We start from the raw sequence: 16,363 nt of genomic DNA, 5'->3' as shown, positions 1-16,363 counted from the left end.
ACCAGCTCCCCCACTACCCCACACACTCTTCTCTTGAGTCCATTCCCAAGCACTAGCTCCCCTTCTCACAGCCACTAACCTAATGTTTTAAACCACTTTACGCGCAGGCGGCTGCGACGGGCGCGCTAAAGCACGGCCAAGAGGAGCTACCCCACGTCCGACGTCAGGGGCAGAAGCCGGGAAGACCCCATGCCTGAAGGGCGGCGGCCAAGAGGAGTTACCCTGCGTTGGAGGTCAGGGGCAGCAGTCGAGAGTGCGACTGCGACGGTGCAGGAATGGCTGAGAGGAGCTACCCCACGTCCGAGGTCTGGGGCGGGGGGTGTGGCGGAGAGCAGTTACCCCACGTCCGAGGTCAGGGGCGGCGGCGGGAGGAGATACCCCACTCCCTTAAGCCCGAGGCCAGGGGCGGCGGGTGGAAGGAGCTACCCCACGCCCCCACGGCCGAGGCCAGGGGCGGTGGCCGGGAGGACCAACCCCACGTCCAAGGAGCCGTGGCTGCGCGGGCGCAGGAGGGCCTAGAGGAGCTATCCCACGTTGAAGGTCAGGAAGGGCGCTGGTGAGGAGATGCCCCTCATCCAAGGTAAGGAGCATTGGCTGCGCTTTGCTGGAGCAGCCGTGAAGAGATACCCCACGCCCAAGGTAAGAGAAATACAAGTAAGACGGTAGGTGTTGCAAGAGGGCATCAGAGGGCAGACACATTGAAACCATACTCACAGAAAACTAGTCAATCTAGTCACACTAGGACCACAGCCTTGTCTAACTCAATGAAACTAAGCCATGCCCGTGGGGCAACCCAAGATGGGCGGGTCATGGTGGAGACATCTGACAGAATGTGGTCCACTGGAGAAGGGAGTGGCAAACCACTGCAGTATTCTTGCCTTGAGAACCCCATGAACAGTATGAAAAGGCAAAATGATAGGATACTGAAAGAGGAGCTCCCCAGGTCAGTAGGTGCCCAATATGCTACTGGAGATCAGTGGAGAAATAACTCCAGAAAGAATGAAGGGATGGAGCCAAAGCAAAAAGAATACCAGCTGTGGATGTGACTAGTGATAGAAGCAAGGTCTGATGCTGTAAAGAGCAATATTGCATAGGAACCTGGAATGTCGGGTCCATGAATTAAGGCAAATTGGAAGTGGTCAAACAAGAGATGGCAAGAGTGAATGTCGACATTCTAGGAATCAGCGAACTGAAATGGACTGGAATGGGTGAATTTAACTCAGATGACCATTATATCTACTACTGCGCGCAGGAATCCCTCAGAAGAAATGGAGTAGCCATCATGGTCAACAAAAGAGTCCGAAATGCAGTACTTGCATGCAATCTCAAAAACGACAGAATGATCTCTGTTCGTTTCCAAGGCAAACCATTCAATATCACGGTAATCCAAGTCTATGCCCCAACCAGTAACGCTGAAGAAGCTGAAGTTGAATGGTTCTATGAAGACCTACAAGACCTTTTAGAACTAACACCCAAAAAAGATGTCCTTTTCATTATAGGGGACTGGAATGCAAAAGTAGGAAGTCAAGAAACACCTGGAGTGACAGTCAAATTTGGCCTTGGAATACGGAATGAAGCAGGGCAAAGACTAATAGCGTTTTGCCAAGAAAATGCACTGGTCATAACAAACACCCTCTTCCAACAACACAAGAGAAGACTCTATACATGGACATCACCAGATGGTCAACACTGAAATCAGATTGATTATATTCTTTGCAGCCAAAGATGGAGAAGCTCTATACAGTCAGCAAAAACAAGACCAGGAGCTGACTGTGGCTCAGACCATGAACTCCTTATTGCCAAATTCAGACTTAAATTGAAGAAAGTAGGGAAAACCACTAGACCATTCAGGTATGACCTAAATCAAATCCCTTATGATTGTACAGTGGAAGTGAGAAATAGATTTAAGGGCCTAGATCTGATAGATAGAGTGCCTGATGAGCTATGAAATGAGGTTTGTGACATTGTACAGGAGACAGGGATCAAGACTATTCCCATGGAAAAGAAATGCAAAAAAGCAAAATGGCTGTCTGGGGAGGCCTTACAAATAGCTGTGAAAAGAAGAGAAGTGAAAAACAAAGGAGAAAAAGAAAGATATAAACATCTGAATGCGGAGTTCCAAAGAATAGCAAGAAGAGATAAGAAAGCCTTCTTCAGCGATCAATGCAAAGAAATAGAGGAAAACAACAGAATGGGAAAGACTAGAGATCTCTTCAAGAAAATCAGAGATACCAAAAGAACATTTCATGCAAAGATGGGCTCGATAAAGGACAGAAATGGTATGGACCTAACAGAAGCAGAAGATATTAAGAAGAGATGGCAAGAATACACAGAAGAACTGTACCAAAAAGATCTTCATGACGCAGATAATCACGATGGTGTGATCACTGACCTAGAGCCAGACATCCTGGAATGTGAAGTCAAGTGGGCCTTAGAAAGCATCACTACAAACAAAGCTAGTGGAGGTGATAGAATTCCAGTTGAGCTATTCCAAATCCTGAAAGATGATGCTGTGAAAGTGCTGCACTCAATATGCCAGCAAATTTGGAAAACTCAGCAGTGGCCACAGGACTGGAAAAGGTCAGTTTTCATTCCAATCCCAAAGAAAGGCAACGCCAAAGAATGCTCAAACTACTGCACAATTGCACTCATCTCACACGCTAGTAAAGTAATGCTCAAAATTCTCCAAGCCAGGCTTCAGGAATATGTGAACTGTGAACTTCCTGATGTTCAAGCTGGTTTTAGAAAAGGCAGAGGAACCAGAGATCACATTGCCAACATCCGCTGGATCATGGAAAAAGCAAGAGAGTTCCAGAAAAATATCTATTTCTGCTTTATTGACTATGCCAAAGCCTTTGTGTGGATCACAATAAACTGTGGAAAATTCTGAAAGACATGGGAATACCAGACCACCTGATCTGCCTCTTGAGAAATTTGTATGCAGGTCAGGAAGCAACAGTTAGAACTGGACATGGAACAACAGACTGGTTCCAAATAGGAAAAGGAGTATGTCAAGGCTTGCTGGGAGCGAGCTCCACCCGTGGCAAAGGTCATGAGGAAGGAGGCTTGGCATAGGCAAAGGCGGGATCGAGCCTCAGGAGTTCCCCTGGAAATTCTCGAGCATCTACCCCCCAAACCAGAGTCTGCCTACTTTCTGCTTTGTGCTTTCACCTACACCTCTGACTTTACGGGGGGCTGTCCCCCACTACCTCTCTCTGAAAAAAGACTTAGCTTACAGCTCCAGTTAATAATTCCTGGATGTGACAGTGTTTCAACCTACAAACACCTTTGGAAGTCCTCTAGCCTGCCTGAATAGGTTTTTCCGGCCACATGTGATTGCTCAGAGCCTCCCAACTGGGAGAGGCATGAGATGTTCTAAACTGTCTAAATACAGATTCCTTTGAGCAGTTAAAAGATTGATTAGAAATTGTATTGGTGAAGGGTTTTTCACTTGTTGGGCCAATGTTTGCTGCTAAGTTTCCATATCCCTTACCTGCTGTGTCCCTGGCAGTGTATTGATTAATATAATTGGTGTAAATAGTAGCTTTAATGTTTGTAACCTGGGGCCCTTGAGTTAATTCTTTTTCTTGTTATAGCCCACCACACCTTTGCTCTGTAGGGATGCAACTTTATCTAATGCTTTTGGAGGGTGGCTCCTGACCAATCACCTTTAGAGAAAAATAAGTTGTCTGAGGAAAGGGTCTTAAAATGTTAACAGGCCTCCGGGCCAGAAGATGATGCAAATCACCTAAGCTTTTGCATATGATAAGTTTGCAGGAAGAAAGCCTGGCTTGCTGCATGACTCTACCCCTTCCCCCATTATCTTCTATGCATAACTTAAGGTATAAAAACTACTTTGGAAAATAAAGTGCGGGCCCTGTTCACCGGAACTTGGTCTCCCCGTGTCGTTCTTTCTCTCACCTTCTGGCTGAATTATTCAGCCTCTTTTCTCCACTGAATTTCCTCACTGAGCTATCCTTATTCTATTACTCTTTATATCCTTAATTAACGTTTAATTAAGCAGTTGTTTCCTGATCCTCGCCGACGCCGTCCCCGCTTCGAATTCCCTGGATCCACCAGGGCTGGACCCCGGCAAAGGCTGTATATTGTCACCCTGTTTATTTAACTTATATGCAGAGTACATCATGAGGAATGCTGGACTGGAAGAAACACAAGCTGGAATCAAGATTTCTGGGAGAAATATCAATAACCTCAGATATGCAGATGACACCACCCTTATGGCAGAAAGTGAAGAGGAACTCAAAAGCCTCTTGATGAAGGTGAAACTGGAGAGTGAAAAAGTTGGCTTAAAGCTCAACATTCAGAAAACGAAGATCATGGCATCTGGTCCCATCACTTCATGGCAAATAGATGGGGAAACAGTGGAAAGAGTGTGAGACTTTATTTTTCTGGGCTCCAAAATCACTGCACATGGTGACTGCAGCCATGAAATTAAAAGACGCTTACTCCTTGGAAGGAAAGTTATGACCAGCCTAGATAGCATATTCAAAAGCAGAGACATTACTTTGCCAACAAAGGTCCGTCTAGTCAAGGCTATGGTTTTTCCTGTGGTCATGTATGGATGTGAGAGTTGGACTGTGAAGAAGGCTGAGCGCCGAAGAATTGATGCTTTTGAAGTGTGGTGTTGGAGAAGACTCTTGAGAGTCCCTTGGACTGCAAGGAGATCCAACCAGTCCATTCTGAAGGAGATCAGCCCTGGGATTTCTTTGGAAGGAATGATGCTAAAGCTGAAACTCCAGTACTTTGGCCACCTCATGCGAAGAGTTGACTCATTGGAAAAGACTCTGATGCTGGGAGGGATTGGGGGCAAGAGGAGAAGGGGATGACAGAGGATGAGATGGCTGGATGGCATCACTGACTCGATGGACATGAGTCTGAGTGAACTCTGGGAGTTGGTGATGGACAGGGAGGCCTGGCATGCTGCAATTCATGGGGTCGCTAATGGTTGGACACGACTGAGCGACTGATCTGATCTGATCTGATCTGACACCCATTACAATGGCTAAAATGAAAATGACACCCTCAAATGTTGGCAAAGGTGTAGAACCGGAATCCTCATAACATGACTGCTGAGTATGTAGAACAGTCTTGGAGTACTGCTTTAAAGTTTCTTACAAAGTTAAATATTTAACAATAGTTAAATACCTATCCCATAAACCAGCAATCTCCATAGGGATTTACCTCCCCAACTACAAAATAAAAACATACATCCACAAGACTTGTAAAATGATGCTTATAGCAGCTAGAAAATAGATAATGTAATATATTCATAAAATTGGTATATTCCACAGCAATAAAAAGAATGAACTACTGAGTCACATGAAAACTTGGGTGAATTTCAAAAATGATGTGAGAAAAAAGTTCACAAAGAAAATAAACTATATGATTTTACTTATATGAAATTCAAGAACAGGTCAAACTAATTTGTGGTGATAGAAATCAGAATAGTGATTGCCTGTCATCAGTGGGAACTAACTGGAGGTGGAGATGAGAGAAATTCTTAGAGTGATGGAAATGTTCTAAATCTTAACTGGGATATTGGTTACATGAATATATATTTTTTCTATATTTGGTAAGTGATCTTTTTAATACAGGGAATTTATATTCTTTAGAAGTTAGGGACATTTTTCTAATAATTCCATCAAGTAAAAATGAAGGAGAAAATAAAACCAGGATTTCCCATTTAGGGGAATCACTATACCATATTGGTAAGATTCTTCCAGATAGTATGATCACAGTGTTGCATGAAAATCTGCCTGCAATGCAGGAGACTCAGGTTCGATCCCTGGATCAGGAAGATTCCCCTGGAGAAGGAAATGGCAACCTACTCTGGTATTCATGTCTGGAACATCCCATGAACAGAGGAGCCTGGTGGGCTACAGTCCATAGGGTCAGAAAAGGGTCGGACAAGACTGAGCAACTAAAGAACAAATGTAAATAAAGACAGTTCCTTAGCTTATCTAGTATCTGATTATGCAATTTGCTGGCCTGCTACTCTAAGCTTATCTGAGCATACAGTGAAATGAATCAGAGAGAAATACCAGGATGGAGAGAGGAGGTGCCATTTGGCGGGAGTTGTCAGGGTGGAAGAGATCAGGCAGGAGCTTGTTCTCCCATGACAAGAAACTGTCATAAACTGTGTAAGAAGGTTTTGTTAGAGGTTACAGACCCTTCTCCACTGAATAAGGTTCTTTTGTATGTGTGCACTCTCATACAATCATTTTTGTGTATGATTTTGGAGAGAATCACAAAACTCCTGAGGTTCATTTTTAGGGAAGCCAAGTTAAAAACAAAACAAGCCTGAATTTGAGAAAACAATTTCAATGAACCAAAACAATTTTACAAAACACACCTGTTCATTTTACCATGAATTTAGCTTTGTTCAAGCAATATGATTATCTAGTACCACTGAGCATCCTCCAGACTTCCTGGTTAAGTACCGCTCCCTATTTCCTCACTGGTGACTCCCATTCTCTGTGAGCTGCTGCTCTCGTTGTAATGAGAGAATGTATAGAATGTAATAAGTTGTAAAGTCTCTGTTTGTAAGTAAATTCAGTGAGGTACTCAAATCCTAGAAATGAACAATATGACTCTCTGCCTTCCCTGATAGTAAGTTCAAACATGACCATGTTCCTACATTTTCAATGCCTCTTTATCAAAAGACACAGTCATCTGGAACTTGTCTAAACATAGGCTTATATGAACTAAGCCATAGTCATGTATAATTATAATCAAAGAAATTATGTCATGTCTACAGTTTATTAATGAAGGAGTAAGAAAAAAAATTAAGTTTGTGACCATACAGAAAAGCAATTCCTCAGGTCCATGTCTCAGTACTTGGGACAGTGCCCAGAATGGAGCAGGGACTAAACAGAGAGACTTAATCCTAATGACCTGCTGGATGTTGCCTCATTGCCAGATTTCTCTAGAAGCAAGAAAGGGAAAGACCAAAAAATAAACGAACAATAAACTTCACAGAATTTTCTTAGGGGGGGGGGGGGGAGTTTTAATTAATGTATTTAGCACAGTTCTCTTTATAAAACATACTTATTTTAAACCCCGAGCAAAAGCCCTGTCGTTCATTTCCAAAGACAAACCATCTCACTGCTCCTGAAGTGCCTGCATTTTCTTCCTCTGGTCTCAGAGAAGAGCATGGGATGCGTGCTTCAAGTCGTTGAGATAAAAATCCAGGAGGGAGAAGTCCTGCTGCAGTGGGTAGCTGTTTTCATCTAACACAAAGAGGCTCTGCACCTTCAGGACACAAGGCGCCCCGCTGCCCGCCAGCAAGGCATGGAGCAGGTCCGCGGCGGCCATTCCGTAGGTGACGTCACAGGGAGGGGCTGCGGAAGAGGAAACGCAGGGCTCTTAGTGCCCCTTCCGGGGGAATGGAAATGCTCACACTTAAAGGGTTCATTGTTTCCCTTGGTTTCTCAAGTCCCAAAGCCACTGTACATATCTCTATCCCTAATCTTGCTAGCCATAGGTTCCTCTCTAATGATGAGGTGCAATTCCTGCTGTTCTGAAGAGAAAGCACGGGTTCAGACTGATGTTGTTTCCTTTTACGGCACAGCCACCGGCTTCATAAAACAATACAGGGAAGAATTGAGATTCATCTCTTTTCCTAAATTGAGCTTGAAGCAAAAAGGGTATGTCCACATCAGAAAAGAACTCTTATGTTTATCTAGTCTACAGCTCTTATCATGGTTATATATACACATAGTGTTTGTATAACAGAACCCTGAGTAAGTTTCTTAATGAATACCAAAATCTTTTTAAAATATTTATTTCTTTGTTTGTGCCAGGTCTTAGTTGCGGCAGGCAGGATCTTCGATCTTCACTGCTGGACCTTTAGTCGTGGCTGTGGGACCCTGTGCATGGAGATTGTGGGGTCTTAGCCCCTGGACCACCAGGGCTCTTAAGACCACAAGTCTTCCTGCCCCAAGATACAGATGGTGAGGATGAAGGGGGCGGAAAATCTCTCTATCCCTGGGGGAGGGGCAGAAAACCACCTTGGATCAAGACGGTCAGCAGTGCCCTGCTGCTGGGATAGGGGCAGGACCACGCAGAGACACTCAACAGAGACACAAGGCCGAGCTCGGCTGCTACGGCAGGAGGGACAGGGTCTGTTCGAAGGCACCACACCCAAGAACCAGACACACGAAGAACCTGTGTAGGACTACGGCTAGACAAGAATCAAAGAGAATCACTTCTGCCCCTCTCTCTAGGCTGGGATGCAAAAATGACAACCAACAGAGCCTGTGCAACCTGGTGAGGTATACAAATGTAAGAAACTCTCTGAGGCCCGGGTGCAGGGTGAAGGATTAAAGCTGACAGCAGAGCAGGAATATTCGGAGGAAACTCTCTAGAGAACCACTCCCCACTATGAGCACGGATAATGCTAGAAAATTTGAAGCCAGTGATGACCTGAAGGTAACCAGAGCAATGAAAAACTCAAATCCAACTCATGGGCTGGCAAAATTAACTACTCTGCTCAACCTCACCCCCATTAAAAGTCGAAGAAAACAGGTGTGCACACTTTAGATACAAATACTGTTCACCTCAGTCTGTACTGTTCTATATGCAATGTTCAACATTTAAGCAAAAATGAAAGCCAGAAAAATTAAACCACTATTAAGAGACAGAGCCATCATTAAATGAGATTAACTCATCTGCTTAGAGAGTCTCAGACTAATGAGGAAAGGATGGAGTTTGAGCATCTGACAAATGGATCATCTTCACTTTGTTGTTAGCTACTGATGGTCAGCTACTGTTGTTGTGCCTATCATCAGAGCTGAAGTTCCTGAACATCCACACAACTGCCATCTGCACAGTCTTCATATGTTTATATAGTGCTGCACATTCATTTACTTAACTATTAAAAAACTAGGGCACTGGTGTTTTCCCTTACCAATTGGAAAGTTAGAGTAAGAAGAGATTAGGCACCTACTTCTCTCTCTCTTCATGTGTTGAGACAGGTGTAGAGCAAGTCTTACCTTCCAACTTACATAATCTTGTGTTTCTTTTTTTTTTTTTTCCATTGTATATATGAGAATTTTATTTATTTAAAATTTTTATTTTATATTGGAGTATAGTTGATTTACAATGCTGTGTTAGTTTCTGGTGTCCAGCAAAGTGATTCAGTTACACATATACATGTCTATTCATTTTCAGATTCTTTTCCCACATAGGTTATCATAGAGTATTAAGTAGAGTTCCCTGTGCTATACAGTGGGTCCTCGGTGATTACTTATTTTACATACAGTAGCCTGTATAGTCTTGTGTTTCACTCAAGCTACATTATCCTACTGCTTATATACTGACAGGAAAAGAAGTTAATTTAGACTATAATGTTCCTTCTATTTTAATATACTATCTGTACTCCTGATATGAATGGTTCCACAGAGGACAACCTCTTGATGGCATGTTGATATCTTACCTATTACTCTGTTGAGCCAGTCAGGAGAAATGTTGAGCAGAATCTTCTCTATCAGCTTTGATCCTACATGGATGCAGACCTTATATTTTCCATCAACTATGGTCATTAAAGCTGGCCTACAAAAGAGTAAACAGCTTAGGACCATCAAAAAGATTTTCAATTAAAGAAATGTTTAAATGTAATATAATTTCAAAAATCAGTTTTATAAAAAAATATTTAATTTATTTACTTATTTTGGCTGCACTGGGTCACTGTTGCTGTGCAAAGGCTTTCTCTAATCGCAGTGAGTAGGGGCTACTCTCAAGGTGTGGTATGTGGACTTCTCATTGCTATGGCTTCTCTTGTTCTGGGGCATGAACTCTAGTGCATGCTGGCTTCAGTAGTTACGACACACAGGCTTAGCTGCCCTGAGACATGGGATCTTCCCAGACCAGGGGCCATTCTGGTGTCCCTTGCATTACAAGGTGGATTCCTAACCACTGGACCACAGGGAAGCCCACAGCACTGGGCTTTCTGCAGAGTTAATTTTAATTCTTAAAACAGCAGTAGGATGTCCTGAAATGCCCTCGAAATGAAGGGCTTTTATTTTAAAGACTTTCAAGTAATACATTGATTTTATTTATTTCATATTCATTTTAAATGTTCAGATACTAATATAAGAAGACATAATTTTACCCTATTGTGCAAATTACTTTTAGAGATAAAATAAAGATGATAATCACATATTTCACAATCACAATTTCAAGTTATTTTTTTCCACTGGATTCTTTACCATAAAAAACAAACTGTTTCGCATGTCACTAAATAAAGACAAAGAAGTAAACACAAACCACGGCACACTCTAAAGAACAAACAATATGAACAAAATGACATGAATAAAATTATTCTGTGTGCTTTTAAAGAAAGGGATATACCCCTTTTAAAAATAAATTGTTACAAAATGAACAGAATTTAGAAAGACCTACCAGGATAGGGGAATTCAGCATAACCACTAAACCACGACTACTGATTGTCTCTCTAAAAACTTACTTCCCCCTTTATCGACATGATTCTAGGTCCTTTTATCTTTTTATAATCTTTCCCCAGGGTATCTCACTTCTTCCATTCTCTTTTTTAAATCTGGATGTGCCATGTGGCACACGGGCCTTCAGCTCCCTGACGAGGGACTGAACCTGCATCCCCTGCATTGGGAGCACAAAGTCTTAACCACTAAACCTCCGGGGGAGTCCCTCTTCCTCCACTCTTTATTTCAGCAAATACGTGCACAAAATCTGGTACTATCCAGTGTATACACTGGGTACACACTAGTGAATAAGAGAGATCTGCTTGCTTCACTCAAGGAACTTCAGAGTTTAGTGGTATAGAAAGACAATTAAGGTTTTCAATAATGGTGGCAAGATGCTTCGGTGGGGATAGAATAGGCTTTTCAACCAACGGTACAGGGACAACTGAATAAAAGAATGAAGCTGGACTCCTTCCTTATACCACATATAGAAATTAACTCAAAACAGATCATGAATCTATATGTAAGAGCTAACTATAAAATTCTTGGAAGAAAAAATAGGAGTAAACCTCCATGATACTGGCTTAAGAAGGATACTCTTCTTAGATATGATACCAAAAGCACATGCAACAAAAAAGAGAAACAGATAATAATAAAAAGTGACCGCAAGGACATGGAGAACCTGCAATCCTCATTCACTTCTGGTAAAACTAAAATTGTGCAGCGGCTTCGGAAAACAGTTTGGCAGTTCCTAAAAAGGAGTAAAAAGCTACCACATCAACCTAGCAATTCTACTCCTGAGTACATGCCCAGGAGAAATGAAAACATGGCCACAAAAAAGTTGTACATGAATGTTTGGAGCAGTATTATTTATAATAGCCAAAAAGTAGGTACAATCCAAATGTTCATCAATTGATGAATGGATAGATAAAATGCGGCATATCCATATTGTTGTTGGTTAGTCGTCAAGTTGTATCCAACTCTTTTGTGACCCCAAGGACTAAGCCCATCAGGCTCCTCTATCCATGAGATTTCCCAAGCAAGAATCCTGGAGTGGGTTGCCATTTCCTTCTCCAGGGATCTTCCCAACCCAGAGATCAAATGTGCATCTCCTGTACTGGCACGCAGGGGTGCCCATATTATCTGGCAATAAAACAAAATAAAGTACTTGATATATGCTACAATATGGATGAACCTTGAAACAGGTTAAAAAAAAAAAGAAGCCAGTCATAAAAGACTGCACACTGTATGATTATTTATCTGAAATGTCCAAAGTAAGTTCCTCTACAGAGCCAGAAATTCGACTAGTGGGTGCTGTAGGTTGGTGGGAAGGAAGAATGAGAAGTGGCTACTTTGGGGGTGGGAGAGGTGAAGGTGATCCAAAATAGATTGTGGTAACAGCTGCACAAGCCTGTGAATATACTAAAGCCTTGGAATTTCACATTTTAGATGGGTTGATTTGATGGACTGTGAATTGTATCTCCATAACGAGGTTTTTCAGAAGACTATGCAAGTAAATGACTCCAGGTGCACACACAGGGCACTTCAACAGAGAACAAAGGAGGTGACTAAAAAAAAGTCTCTCTGATGAAGAGCCCTCAACTAAGACACGAACGGGTCAGCCTTGTGGAGTCAGGCAGGGGGAGAAGCAGGCGAGAACGCCCTAAGGAGGAAAAAGTCAGATGCTAAAAACCTTACAGAAGGCCAGGACCAACCCAGAGATCAAGGCGAGGAGTGTGGCAGACGAGTGTGCTGGGAAATGCAGAGTGCGACAGGAAATTCTGGAAAGGTTCTAAAGGAATGCAGTGGTTACTCTGTTGGCCGTGGAGAATGGACTTGGTGGAGACAAAGGGAGGAGGGGACCTTGCATCTGAATCCAATCTTCTTTTCAGACAAGCAACTTTCAAAGTAAGAGCAAAGTTCATTTACTTGTTCATAACAAACATAAATATATGTAAAGAGAAATAAGGCTAATGGATTATGCTTCTATAAATTTTCTTATTTAAAGTATTCCATGATAACATGCTGAACATATCTGCATTTGGTTTTTAGATATTACAGTATTTAGAAATAGAAAAGAGCATAAAACACTGATTGCTAATCTGCTATCCTTAATGTTTAGTGTGAAGATAAGAAAACTGAGGTGCAGGAAAGTTAAGCATCTTACTAGCTTCTACAACTCAGGGGTTAGATCATATAATTAATTTTAACCTTTAAATTCCAATAATGTGTTAAGATGGGGAAATGAGTTTCTTATGAGCCATTTAGAACTTGGTTAAAAATTAAACCAAGTAAAAGGTTTCTTTAGTGTATCTGCTTAAAAACAATAAAGTCTCCCAATTACTGCTTTTTTAAAAATTCCTGTTACGATTACTGGGCAATTTTTGCTTTCATAAATAGCCATTTTTCCATCACTCAGGAGGAAAAAATTTATTCTCTTGGATTAGCTCCAGTTATTTTTCATCAGAAACACTTGGTACATGTACCTTTGTGGTCGTTTCTAGCCCCATATGATAAACATTTCCCATCTAGCTGGCCTGCTTAGTTGGCTTACCTGTAGTATATTTTCTTCATAGTAAATGGCAAGCAGCTGAAACATTGTTTGTAGATCTTGTTCTCATCTGTTTGTAGTTCCAATCCACATTTTGCACAGCCAGTGTATATAATATTGGGCAGAGAAGAAAAAATACTCTTCAGAGAACTGCGAGCATTTAGAGCTATTTTCTGAACTGCTGCAACGGGAAACACTAGCTCTAAAATCTGGGCTTTGATTAGAATCACTCCTGTAAAAGATAAGCAAAAAGAAATACCATAAATTAGGAGGCCAAAACCATAACTTTAATTTACAAACATGGTTAAGTGTATGGTTGAGTCAGTTACTTATGGTAAAGGACACTAAGGCCTTGTTGGTCTTCTCTGCTCTTCTGCTAGACAGTCTTACTCACTATGGCTTCCGCATTTACTCCAAAGCGTACGGGGTCATCTGCCTACAACTAAGAGTAAAGATTTATTTGGCCAACTTGGTTGAAAAGATGGATGTCTGTGCCAGGGAGGGCCCCAGAGGACCCCGCTCAGTTTCACTACCAGGGACTGTGTGCTGTGCTGTCCTTCGTCACTCAGTCGTGTCCGACTCTTTGCAACCCCATGGATTGTAACCCGCCAGGCTCCTCTGTCCATGGGGATGCTCTAGGCAAGAACTCTCATGCCATGCCCTCCTCCAGGGGATCTTCTCAACCCGAGATTGAACCCAGGTCTCCCACATTGCAGGTGGATTCTTTACCACCTGAGCCACCAGTAAAGCCCAAGAATACTGGAGTAAGGGTAGCTCATCCCTTCTTATTGGATCTTCCCGACCCAGGAATTGAACTAGGGTCTCCTGCATTGCAGGCAGATTCTTTACCAGCTGAGCTACCAGGGAAGCCCACCAGGGACTGACTATAACAGCACAAGTTTTCTGTATAGTTTCCCAATGGGGAGTACCTCTCCAGGGCGTGCAAGAATACTCCCAATTCCCAGCCTCATGCCCCAAATGAAGTGACGATATATCCTTTGTGCTATTAATCATCAAAACTATAGCCACCTAATTTATCATTGTCTATAAATGGGAACCCACTCCAGGGTTCTTGCTTGGAGAATCCCAGGGATGGCGGAGCCTGGTGGGCTGCTGTCTGTGGGATCGCACAGAGTCGGACACGACTGAAGCAACTTAGCAGCAACAGCAGCATATGTTGTTTGTTTTTATCGTTATATCTAATTCTAGGCCTCTAACCCCAGCAAGTAGATGTTTACGTAAAAGATATGTAACGGGAATTTCCTGGTCCTGTGGTTAAGACTTTGCCTTGCTTGGAGGAGGGTGCAGGTTTCATCCCTGGTTAAGGAGCTAGGATCCCATATGCCTTGTGGCCGAAAAACCAAAGCAGTGTTGTAACAAATTCAATGAAGACTTTAAAAAAAAAGAAGATTGTTAAAAAAAAAAAAAAAAGAGTTGACTCTTCTGTGACACCAACATAAATGCAGCCCCTCTACTGCCTACGGCATTCTTCCTGCAGTGGTCATCTTCATAAGCCTGTGAGGCTCCAGAGGCGGGCACAGGAGGGACACAGAAATAGGAAGCAGGTTTAGAAACGTGCATGGCACTACAACACAACCCAAGATCTCACCAGTTAGTACAAACCTAGAGTCTTCTGTGGCCACTTACTCCCATTTTTGAAAGTTGTGTCAAATTTTTGTTTGATGATGTAAAAATTGGTAAATTTTTTACTATCTGTGTTTATTTTCCAGAAATATTATTAATTTAAACTAACTGTTAGTATTAAAACAGAGCACGACCCTCTGGGGCCCTCCCAGGCACAAATTCCTTTCTGTCCTCATTCCTTGTTTCTGAGAAATAGGCTTCATTCAGCCTCCTTGACCTTCCGAGTTCCAATTCAGTTACAAATCTGGGAAGGGAGGGAACCGAAGAGGCAGTCAAGACACAACAGAATACCAGTGGGGCAAGGTCCTTCTCGTGAAATATCTATAACAGTATCTTTGAGTTCTTCTGCAGGAACTAAGGCCCCACCCAGGTAGAGGACAGTAACTTCAGGCTAAAAAGCACAAGATTTCTGGAACATTATCCTGTTACTTTACCACCAACCAATGTGAAGAAAGTCACACCCTTTCACACCCCAAATATTGCCCTAAAAACTTCTCCCTGAAAACCATCAGGGACTTGGGAGTTTTTGAGCATGAGTTGCTCATTCTCCTTTCTTGGCCCTTCAATAAACCTTTTTCTGCTCTAAACTCTGACATTTCAGTTCATTAGGCCTCACTGTGTGTCCAGCACATGAACTTACATTTGGTTAAAGTTAATAATAAATGTTTCCATGTAGAAGTGGGTATATGGAGTTCTCTGAGAATAAATCTCTGTAATTCAATTAAAAAGTGGGGTTTCGTTTTTTAATTTTCTGGGCCAGGACTGAGCTCTTAAACCTGTGAAGTCTGACACTAACTTGAAGTAGGTGGCATCAAAATTGAATTGAACTGTACAACACCCAGTTGGGGTGCACAGAGTTGGAGAACTGGCTGTTGATGTGGAAAACAGCAGCAAACCATACATTTGATGTCAGAAGTGTTGTGTGTAAAAATAGCTGACACCCGAAACAACTAAAAACCAAACAAAATGTATGAAACAGCAATTCTCAGGACATTAGGTATCAGGCAACAAAGGACAGCGATCCCAAGCGATGAGAAGCAAGACGGAAGCCTAGCAACTGCCCCAGCTTACAGACAAGCGTTTACTGGCTACAGTACAGGAAAGGAGACCCAGGCAGAGCCTGGTGGTTTCCCTGAACTGACAGCAGACACAGCTTGAGTCTGGAAGGCTAATAGGGCTAGAGATATCAGAGTTGGTATTAGACAGGACAAAGGGGAACTCTGGAGAAAACTCTGGATAACTGCAGAGGGTACCCCTCACTTGAAGAATTCAACTGAGTACTGACCAATACATGTAACCAGAGGACAAGAAAAGACCATCCAAAAGTACTGAACAATCCCTGAAGCTTGCACAGAGATAGGAAGAGTGACTTCTCCCACTGCTAGAGTGGAAAATCTCAGAATCCATAAGGTATTGGGTAGAGAACTTAGAAGTTGTACTTACAGGAAAATTCATGGCACTAAACTCCTACATTGGGAAAAAACATGTCAGTTACCTCCATTTCCACCCTAAGAAATGTGAAAAAAAGAAAGAAACCCAAGAAAACAGAAGAAAGGGGGAAACAAAATCAGAGCAGAAATCAATGGACTAGAAAATAGAAAAATTAATGAAAAAAAAGGTGGTTATATGAGCAGATTAATAAAACTGGTAAAACTCCAGCCAATGATCAGTTAAAAAGAGAGAGAAGGCACAAATTAGCCCTATCAGG

At 42.3% G+C, this 16,363-nt stretch overlaps 1 protein-coding gene across 6 annotated transcripts in view; it reads right to left on the bottom strand.

The window, feature by feature from the left end:
- Positions 1 to 6,766: 6,766 nt before the first annotated feature.
- SHLD2 (shieldin complex subunit 2) overlaps positions 6,767 to 16,363 on the bottom strand; it is a 114,358-nt gene continuing 104,761 nt past the window's right edge. For all 6 annotated transcript variants that reach the window (XM_027530881.1, XM_027530885.1, XM_027530883.1 and 3 more), the window contains 3 exons: positions 13,015 to 13,243; positions 9,458 to 9,573; positions 6,767 to 7,361 (listed from right to left, as the gene is read on the bottom strand). In XM_027530881.1, the coding sequence (XP_027386682.1) occupies positions 7,162 to 7,361; positions 9,458 to 9,573; positions 13,015 to 13,243 (545 nt within the window). In that variant the 3' untranslated portion in view covers positions 6,767 to 7,161. The remainder of the gene's footprint in view (positions 7,362 to 9,457; positions 9,574 to 13,014; positions 13,244 to 16,363) is intronic.

The sequence above is a fragment of the Bos indicus x Bos taurus genome, chromosome 28 (genome assembly GCF_003369695.1).
Source record: "Bos indicus x Bos taurus breed Angus x Brahman F1 hybrid chromosome 28, Bos_hybrid_MaternalHap_v2.0, whole genome shotgun sequence".
In the NCBI taxonomy this organism is placed as follows: Eukaryota; Metazoa; Chordata; class Mammalia; order Artiodactyla; family Bovidae; genus Bos; species Bos indicus x Bos taurus.
The sequence above is the reverse complement of the archived record's forward strand: the minus strand, read 5'-3'. Positions and strand labels throughout refer to the sequence as shown.